Here is a 10,507-nt window from a genome sequence, read left to right on the forward strand (position 1 = left end):
CACTAGGTATAAATGAAATAAATATAAAATAAAAAGTGTCCTTGACACACTTCAAAAGCTACTAGTGAATTATGTGGATCAATCTATAAAGCCCAAACATTAGCATAATTAAATACTTAAGTAAATTTGATAACTTATGCATGTGATGTAACCATGGATTGAAATCTCGAGCCATATCGCACGATACTAGCGAAAAATTTCGTTCCACCGATGGACCGGCATCGACACAGCATCGGCACGGGTGTTCTGGTTGGAAGACACCTCCGGAGGCATCGCACGCCCTCGGTGACGCCACCGAAGGCGTCGCGAGGGCCCAACAACGCCTCCGCACGCGGGCCGCGCGTGCCCCCAATCGCACGCGTGGTCAGTCGCAGTTTTTGTTTTGTGTTTTTTTTAAACTTAGGTTTAATAAGATTTTAATAATCAATTATTAGCTATAGTTGGGGATAATTTAAAAAGATCTTATTAAATTATCTTATTATTTTTTAAAAATATTTTTTTTTATTTTTAAATATTTAGATTAAATTTTTTATTTTAGTTAATATATTTTATATTTTAAAAATATTGAAACTATACTGGCACGGTATGATACGGTACCGAAACTGTATCATTCTGGTCCATAACCAAAACCTCGGCACGGCTCGATATTTTAAACCTTGGATGTAACATTGAAAAAAAAATCCTAATTCACTACATTATTAACCTTGAGCATAAAATTTGCTCCGACCTCAATAGAAAAAAAATATAATAGGGCTAAAGAAATTAATTAATTTGTAACAATCCTAAATTTTAACCATTAGGCTTCTCAACTAATAGCACTTCCACAAGGCGCCACCACAATCAAGTAAATCTACTTGTTCGGCTCGCCATGGATGGTCAATTTAGTGCTTCTTATAACTCCAGATTCTTTATAATCATTGGATGTGTTTAATTTTAATTTATTTAGGAAAAATGATATGTTACATGAAAAATGTAGCATGAAATTCAACATGACACACTCAACTGCATGGATGTGGGCCCCACTGCATGGATGTGGGACCCACTGCATAGAGTGTGTCATGTTGAATTTCATACTATATTTTTCATATAGTGTATTATTGCTCTTTATTTAGAGTTATTTTATTAATTTAACTAATTTTATTGAAGTTATTTAAATTAAATCATAGATCTTAAATCAATTTAATTTAATTATTCTAAATCAAAATAATTAAGGTTGCTGCCATGTGACCTAGAGGTCACGGGTTCAAATCCTGGAAACAGTCTCTTGCCAAAGGCAAGATAAGGCTGCGTACAATGGATCCTTTACCCGGACCCCGCATGGCGGGAGCTTCGTGCACCGGGCTGCCCCCCATTCTAAATCAAAATAAATTAAATCATAGGCATTAAATCAATTTAAATTAAATTACTTCAAGTCAGCTTTTAATTTAATTGATATACTTCTAATATAATTAACTAAAGTATATTTAGTTAAATAGATTAAATCAGAAATTAAATTAGATTTTTAAATCGATTAATTTTAATAGATTAGCTTGATTAAATTAAATTCGAATTTGACTAGTCTAACTATAAGTAGATTAATTTAAACCAGATTTTACATCTATTGTTATCAACTAAAGTTATTGAGTTAATCAGAATTAAAATTAGAATTTTTAATTCTTTCCATATATTTTGTCGATTCCACTTTTCCAATATAATCATAACCAGGTTTTTGGAATCCCAAAATTGAAGTTGAAACCAATACTACCAACAATACTAGGAACGACAAAATGATATTTGCTTCGTGAGGCAACATCTCATCCAAATTGATTAAGTGGTCATGCTGAGAAAACGTTGTAGAAAAGAAACTAAACCTTCTGTATATGATCAAAAATATTGTAACTTTACAATTCAATCAAAAAATTTAAATATTATCCCAAAAATTGAAATTATTCTACAGGAGGCCAAAAAAAAGCAGAAAAACAGTGTACCTTTCCCAGAAGAGATCCAAGAAAATGAAAAAATTGAAGGTGTTGCTCATGAACTAATGCGGATCCAGGATTTGGATACAAAAGGTGACCAGGTGTTTCCTAAAAATAAAGACACAAATAACACAAACTTGAGGATAACATCAAAATGAAATAAACAAAACAAAAATTGTTCACTCGAACAGTAAGGCATCCAAGGTGATAAAACAATCATGACCACCAAGACAAATTTGACGGGAAATAATTCACTATACTATTTATAACAATTATTTTATCAACTAATTACTTTGATACTCAAATGGATCTGATTGTATAAAAGGGATTCATTTCCCAATTTCTTTTAATATTATATATTAACCACTGTTATGCTAATATCATTGTATGTTATGTAAAATTGAAAGCTTACAACAATGTAGTAAACTCAATTATTATAGGGAAAGCGAGAAAGTTCATTAAGGCATGTCCCTCTGAATCATCAGGGCTGCATCTTTGGTTATAAATCAACTGAGCATCCATTTTTACTACTTTTTTTAAAAGAAAATTTTAGTAGTTATGCAAAAATTGTGTGCAACTCAACTAAAAATCAAACAATTTTTTTACGTAAACAATTGGGTATTCTAAAAGTATCAACAACAATATTCGATCAGTTGGGCATTGCGAGAGGTGAATAATGATATGTGATTCAATTGGAGCCAATACCTCAAGATTAAGTTTTGATCAAAAGTCAAATTTTAAAAGATAAATATTCCTTACAAAAGTAGTGCATTTGAAGGTGATTTAGACTCTCAAAACAATTTGTAAAAAATCATTTTTATATTTTGGTTCAAGGATGAAATAAATATCAGTTCTGCATCTAAGAAACACTTGTTTGATCTAAGGAACATCTAGACCAATCCAAACAGTTTTTGCCAAATTGTTCAATTCTGCTTAAAAAATTACGAAGTAAAAAAGAAAAGGGGATGCTCTTTGGTATTTAACTAAAGAGATGCAAGCCTTGGTGCTCTAGAAAAAAGTATTCCCTTATGGCTTTTGTTCCAATTCTATATAGGGATATTTTCACCCCCTTCGTCTATTCTAATTACTATCATTATACTAATTCTTCATATGATTATTTTGGACCTTAAAATTCTTCTTTTCAGCCTAATTATCACATTCTTGGTTCTCACACTTCTATGGGTACAACATATGAAAGGCATTATGCTGCAATTATCGCACATTAGTTGTGACTAGTGAGAATATATGACCAAGTAAAAGAATTGTCAACAAGATTGCAAAAATTGAATGGCATAAATGTAACATCAAAAGCAGCCCAAGATTTTCAGAAGTGCTGTAAAATACGGTCGCAAACCTTGAACAGTCCATATTGAACATCAAAAGAAGCTTGAATTATGTTCTCCATAAAATCTTTAAAAATCCCACCACCATCAATCCCAGCTTCCTCAACCCCAAATTCATTGACAAATGATATTCGAATCTGCTTGCATTGACAAATTAGCTGAATAAGAATCTCAACAAGAAACATAATACTTGCTCTCACAACGTAAAGTGCCATCATATCTCATCTAGCAAATAGGTATGTAAACAAACTAATAGCATACCGGTCCTCGAAGATCATCCTCTGACAATGAACTTAGCTGATTGAAAGCATCTTCAAGTATCCGATTTCTTCTTATTTTGAACCTCAGCCTAGTTAAAGCAGGATGACCTCCACTTCTTTGTCTAGAAGCCACTAACTCTGACTGAAGCAAAGCAACACCATTTGAAAAATCAAAATTAATTCTAGGCATATTATCAAGTAAGTATCAATTTGGTAGATAGTTTATTTGAGCAAATTCAGATAAAAAAGTCATGCAAATCAGTTGGCAACTCTTGAATTTAACAAGTAAAATAATGTTTGAGATTGTGAAGTTCATAGACATACAGTGAAAATTTTGACTCTGATCGTAAATGGCACCAGAAATGGAGCTTGTTTTAGTATTTCAGATGCTCGAGTATTTTCAAGTAAGGCCTGGTCAATAAAGAACTTTATTAGGAAGAAGATTTCTAAATGGAAAGAAAACAAGGGAATAGCAGGGATATGGACAAAAGGAGAAATGGGTTATGTTCACTTGAGAAACAAAGGTTTCACTCCTTGCTTCTTGAAGATGGAAATCATCAGCTGACATGAATTGCCTTCTATTATTCCAGTCCTGCAACTGCATTGAGTTTTTTTCAAAAAAAAATTAATTAGAAAAAAAAAGACAAAGTAACCTATAGAACTAATCTTCTCTAATGCCAAGAAAAATGCAAAAACCTGGCTTAGAAGCTCAGACATTGCAACCCTAGCTTTAACTTTAATTAGTTCCACAGAAAGTGTCTTATCATCTGAAAGGTTTTTCAGCAACTTCTGGGAGGAGGGTGCATGGCTATGTATGGACCACAGGAGCTGCCATAAGGCCTGTTGAAAGAAACCGTGACCACATTATTGACGATGAACTATCTGGTCTGACAGGGATTAAGTGCAACATTCTAGTAAGACTAACATAGTTTAGAGACCAAATGATATGCATCAAGTTTCAAATTAAAAATAGCTTGAAAAAGAATATTCAGTTAGACTAACGCAATAAAAATACCTGCTTTATAACAATAACCAAGGATGGAATGTCTGTTATTTTAACTGGTTTCTCCTGCTCGTAAAATTCTTCAGTATCCACAAATTTTAGCATGTGCCTAAACGAATGCAAGAAATTAGATATTTATCATATTCAAAGATTTCCTTCTGGTGAATAATTGCATTAATTCTATAACATTGATAATTTTTACATATATCTATATGATAGAAAGTCTACTTTTAGATCAGATTTTAGTTGAAGCAAAGTTTTAGCATTGTTCTCTCACAATCCACAGAAACATCTCTCAACCAATAGTGAGCATGCGAGAGACATAAGTGAGGCAAAAGATCTAGTGAAAGATGGCAAGGGTGAACTAATGATCCTTGAGCTCGTGATGAATCTCAGGATATGGCAAGATTAAGCAATTTATGTGGTGACAAAACTTCTCTACTTCCCATGCCCATTCTCTGGGAATTACACTAGGATCAGCCAGAACTAGATCAGTGTGTTCAAAGCCGTCCTAATTTGACCAAATACTAACTTCATTCTATCCATTTCCAATCTCAATTAAGTCAAATTTCAATTGATTCCATTAATTTTTCTAGTGAAGTCTAACTAATTTCTAGTAAATAAATTTAAATCTCTAGTTTCTTATGAAGTTCTCAATCTCGCGAGATGTCAATTTCTTGGGAAAAAAATTGGGTACACCTTTGATGATCCAATTTAATGCAGGCAATTTGTATAGGTATTGATCAATTGTGCCAATTATGAGCGTGGCAAAGAGACTCAAGGAACCAACTGACCAAACAAAACAGAGGAGATGCAACAGAGCAAAAGATAGATCTTGTGCCTCAAGTGGCAACTTCACACACAAGGGAGAAGCAACGCAGAAAAAGATAGATCTTGTGCGTTGAGTGGCAATTTCATAGGATTAGATGCCTCGATCAATGATTTCAAAAAAGCAAACAGAAATTTAAAGGTAAAATATTAATTTCTTAAGAGGCTGTACATTAATCTGATCTCACAAAAACTCAAGGCAAAGCAGACTAGACAGGATTAGAGCTTCTACATAAGCTCGTAAATTTACCGTTATAAGGTCATCATGAGAAAACATTAACATGTGGTAATAAAATCTATTTTACCACCAAAAAAATCAATAGCCTTACTTGTACAAAGGACAGAAAACTGCCAGTGGCAACAGCCAACCTGGATTATCACCAGGTATATTATTTGTGAACTTAGAATATAGTGGCCATCTTTGATTCTCATTGCATCTCTTTATATAACTCCAAAGTGCAGGAAGAAGATCAGTTCTGTAAGCTAGCAGGGTCATGATGAGTTCATGAGGCAGCGTACAGAATGTAACATGAAGGAAAGTGCAAACAGCACTAATTGCTTCCACTTCCTCATTAGAAGGCCAAGTCTTATCAGAATATCCAGTTTGCAAAGCATCTTTGAACAGAGCATTGACCTGTTAAACATGTTGGGTTTCAGGTGTAAAAAAAATAACTAGCCAGCTTCCAATGATAAATGAACCTCAGAGGTCCTTTAACTAAAATATGATTGAAGCTAGATCCGTACCAAATGCTGAAGAAGTCGTGAATCAATTGAACTGGATATCTGTTTTAGTAAATCAGGACTTACAACTTCTTTATGTTCATCATTCATAGTCAAGTCCTCGTCAAGTGGTCCTGAACATTCATAGCACAAACGTCAATAGCAAGCAAGAAGAAAACAACAGGATCCCACTAAAGCATTAAAACAGTAGCTGCTAAAAGCAGGAATTAAAAAGATTGTTTAACAAAATTAGTATCTTTGGAAACATAATTTAAATTCTTAGCAAGCTATATGAAGAGATAACATAAATTAAAAAACAAAAAGGTCAAATTCAGTAACTCTAAAAAATATAAACATTTAGTACCCGCACATAAACTGAAGTAAAATTATGAATAATTCCTTGTAGTTTTGACATTCCTGACTTTCTTTTCTGACCGAAGATTTAATTTATCATTTTCTACCCAAGATTTAAAATTCATGCCTTGCAACAGGAATTTACCATTCTGTCTGAGAAATGATATACAGCATTGTCGGCATGGTTAAACTTCTACTATGCATGAGACACATGTGGATCTCTAGACTAATCCAGCTTGAAATATATCAATTTTCTGCTTTTATGGAAGTAGGCAGGTTCCTCTGTCAAAGATTTATAATATACTTCCTTTGAGATAAGGAATTCCTTTGACATGGTAAACAACTTCAATACCAACAACAACAACTAAGTCTTATCCCACTAGGTGGAGTCGGCTATATGAATCCTTCTATGTCATTGGGTTCTATCCCCCACTATATTATCATTTATATTTAAATAAATTTTATCTTGTTTTACTGTTACTAACCAAGTTTTTTTTTGTCTTCCTCTTCCTCATTTAATTTGCATATTTGTTATCGTTTCACATCACCTAACTGGAGCATTTATTGATCGTTTAAATATATGTCCTTACCATTTTAAATGTGTTTCTCAGAGTTTTACCTCAAAAGGTTCTTATTCTATCCATCCTTATTTGTCCATACATCCACTTAAACATCCTCACCTCTACAACTCTCATCTTCTGCTCTTGTGTTCGAGTCATAGACCAACATTCAACTGAATATAACATACCAGGTCTAACCATCATTTTATAAATTTTCTTTTAAATTTTAGAAATATTTTATGATTACAAAAACACATGACATTCTCCTGCATTTCAATCATCCTATTTGTATTCTATGTAAGACATCTCATTCAATCCCTCTAATTTTTTTTATTCTAAATACTTAAAACTTTGAGTTACAGACAGCTCGTCATCTCCTATCTTAATAATTATCTCATTACATATAATATTGTTAAACTTAAATTTCATATATTTTGTATTTACTCTATTGAGTCTAAAACCTTTCACTTCTAGCATTTTCCACCAAGATTCGAGTTTAGCATTTACTCCTTAACGTATCTCATCTACAAATAGCATGCACAATGGTACCATATCTTGGATGTGTCTAATGAGTTCGTCCATGATTAGTGTAAAAAAATAAAGACTTAAAGTGAATCCTTAATGTAACCCTATCTTTATAGGAAAACACTTTGGTTAATCTGCTTAAAATCTTCACTCTTGTCATTACATCCTTATACATATCCTTAATTAGTTCAATATATGTTATGCTAGCACCTTTCCTTTTAGAATTCTCCATATAATTTCTCTTGGGACTTTATCATAAGCATTTTTCTAGATCGACAAATATAATATGTAAGTCTTGCTTCTATTCTCGATATTTTTCAATTAGTTACCTAAGAAAATGTATAGCTTTTCATGTCAATCTTCCTGACATAAATCTAAATTGATTTTTGATCACCGCGGACTCCTATTACTCTTTCCCAAAATTTTATGATATAACTCATTAGTTTAATACCCCTACAATTTGCACAATTTTGTACGTCTCCTTTATTCTTGTATAAGGGAACTAAAGTATTTACCCTCCACTAATCAAATATTTTTATAGTTTTTAATATCAAATTGAATAACTTTGTAAATTATTCAAAACCTTGTTTCCCTTGGCACTTCCATACCTCCATCAGAATATCATCTAGTCCAACTACTTTTCGATTTTGCATTATATTTAAATCTTTTTCTATTTCTGATGGTTGAATTCTACGATAAAAATTTAAATTTCAATATTCATTTGACCTAGTTAAATTACCCAAGTTAAATTGATCATCTAAATCTTCATTAAAAAGTTGATGAAATCTCTTCCATCGCTTTTTTATTTCTTCATCATTTACTAGTACCTTATTGTATTCATCTTTAATACATCTTATTTGAATAAGAGCATTTGTCTTCCTCTCTCTTGCTTTAGCTATTGTGTAAATGCCTCTTTCCCCTTCTTTTATATCTAATTTCCGATATAAATGTTCAAAAATTTCATTCTTAGTTTCATTCACTGCTTTCTTGAACTCTTTATATTTTTTTAAGTTTTCCTCGTTCTGACCATTTTGCTAATTGTAAAAAATATCAACAAACGTCTCTCAATATGTTTAATTTAAAGCAACATCCAAGTGAATTTTTCTTTTGTATCTAATTTTTGATATAAGCATTCAAAAGTTTCATTTTTGACTTCATTCACTGTTCTTAAGTTATTTAGAGATTTAAAGTTATTTTTTAATATACTTGAAAGATTTTATTTTTTTAATAATTACTAAAAAATTTAAAACTATAGCTTGAGATTTATATATTGCTATTTTAATATCTTAAATTTACAAGTAAGTTTTGGCATAAATTTAAAATTTTAAGATTAATTTATAAATTACTTGTTAATTCTAAAAACTAATAAAAATCTTATAATAATTTTTGAGATTTTATAATTACTTTTTTAAAATATAAAAAAAATAGTAGTTATTTTTTAAAATCTAAAAATTAATTTTAAATTTACATAAATAAATTTGAATAAAATGAGAATTATCATCTAATTAGTTAAACTCAAATTACATCTAAACTTTCTTTAATCTATTCTTTTTTTGTTGTTTGACTCATAATTTCATTTCAATAATAATAATAATAATAATAATAATGAAAAAAATAAATTTTTATATCACTAACATATTAATTATACCAATTTAATTAATTAATATATAAATTATAATTAAAACAATTATAATCAATATAATATTGATATTTATAACATAACTGTTATAGTTATTATGCTAGTATTATATAAGATTATTATAATCATTATAACAATAAAAATTTATAAAACCAGTTACAAATACTGTTATAATTATAATTATGGTGCCAATATATATATATATATATATATATATATATATATATCAATTTTAATCAAATCTAATTAATTAAATTTATATATCAACTTTAATTAAAATTGTATACACACACATATATATATTTCAGTTTTAATTAAAACTGATATATAAAAAAAATCTTAAAGTTGCCAACCCTCACTTTTCTCCTTGTAGATTTCTCATCTTCGATATCGCCGCTCCTACTTCTCTTTGGCACATGATTTGGCTAGAAATGACCAGCAATCATCCGCGCGATGGCTGACAATTACATCTTGCAACTACTTCTAAGTTCTATTACATATTTATTACTTGTTACAAACAACGCTGCTACAAAGAAGAGTTTAACACTTGTTGGTGCTCACTACCTCTTGTTGCCACTCGTCATAGGTAGCCTCTCATCGACGCTCATTGTTGCATTTGGTAAGATTTTTGATATTTTATAACCCCTTGATCCCTCCCATGTTATCGATAGAAGGAGCAAGCACCTTGCTTCTTACTCTTTCTCTTCCCCACTTTTCTATCCTCTTCTTACTTCTCCATACATGTGATCTTCCACCTATCATTGACTATATACAACCAAATCCAAAAGGCGATTGCAACCATGCACCACAATCAATTTTGACCCCTCCCAAAGGCCGATTTTTGGCTTATCATTATAGACCAAATTCCATAACCACAATCTCCTTAACCTCAAGAATCATTTAGTATAATCTTGTCAACATCCTAAACCATGCAAATACAATTATACCTCAATCGTATTCCATTGTGTCTCCAAGCCATGATCTAAAATTTCACTTCGGGTTGCAACAGCTTTTGCTCCCTCATCAAAATACTCCCCACCAATTCATTGTTGTTCTCAATGACTACTCCCTCATCAAAATACCCCCACCAATTCATTGTTGTTCTCGACGACTACCTCAAGATCCTCTGCTATAGACAATCTTAGTGTCATTTCCATGCCCAAAAAGTCAACCCTCACCACAAGCTCACACTGCGCATGTTAGATTACCCCCATCACAAGTTCACACTTAGAATGTTCAACTAAATAGAAGAGAGAAAAAAATACTATTCTGTTTATATCATCACCATAACCAGCACAAGTCCAAGCATGGTTCATA

The 10,507-nt window shown here is 31.5% G+C and overlaps 1 protein-coding gene across 1 annotated transcript in view; it reads right to left on the reverse strand.

The window, feature by feature from the left end:
* Positions 1–10,507, reverse strand: part of LOC141845918 (E3 ubiquitin-protein ligase UPL6) — a gene marked incomplete at its 5' end in the record, with an annotated part of 38,292 nt that overhangs the window by 23,483 nt on the left and 4,302 nt on the right. Inside the window, 9 exon segments of the mRNA XM_074733917.1 lie at positions 1,968–2,066; positions 3,313–3,438; positions 3,563–3,703; positions 3,886–3,972; positions 4,073–4,159; positions 4,258–4,401; positions 4,577–4,673; positions 5,722–6,026; positions 6,137–6,246. Of these exon segments, the coding sequence (XP_074590018.1) occupies positions 1,968–2,066; positions 3,313–3,438; positions 3,563–3,703; positions 3,886–3,972; positions 4,073–4,159; positions 4,258–4,401; positions 4,577–4,673; positions 5,722–6,026; positions 6,137–6,246 (1,196 nt within the window).

This window comes from Curcuma longa, chromosome 15 (genome assembly GCF_044706935.1).
Source record: "Curcuma longa cultivar G26 ecotype Majalengka, Jawa Barat chromosome 15, ITB_CL_G26_1.1, whole genome shotgun sequence".
Taxonomy (NCBI): domain Eukaryota; kingdom Viridiplantae; phylum Streptophyta; class Magnoliopsida; order Zingiberales; family Zingiberaceae; genus Curcuma; species Curcuma longa.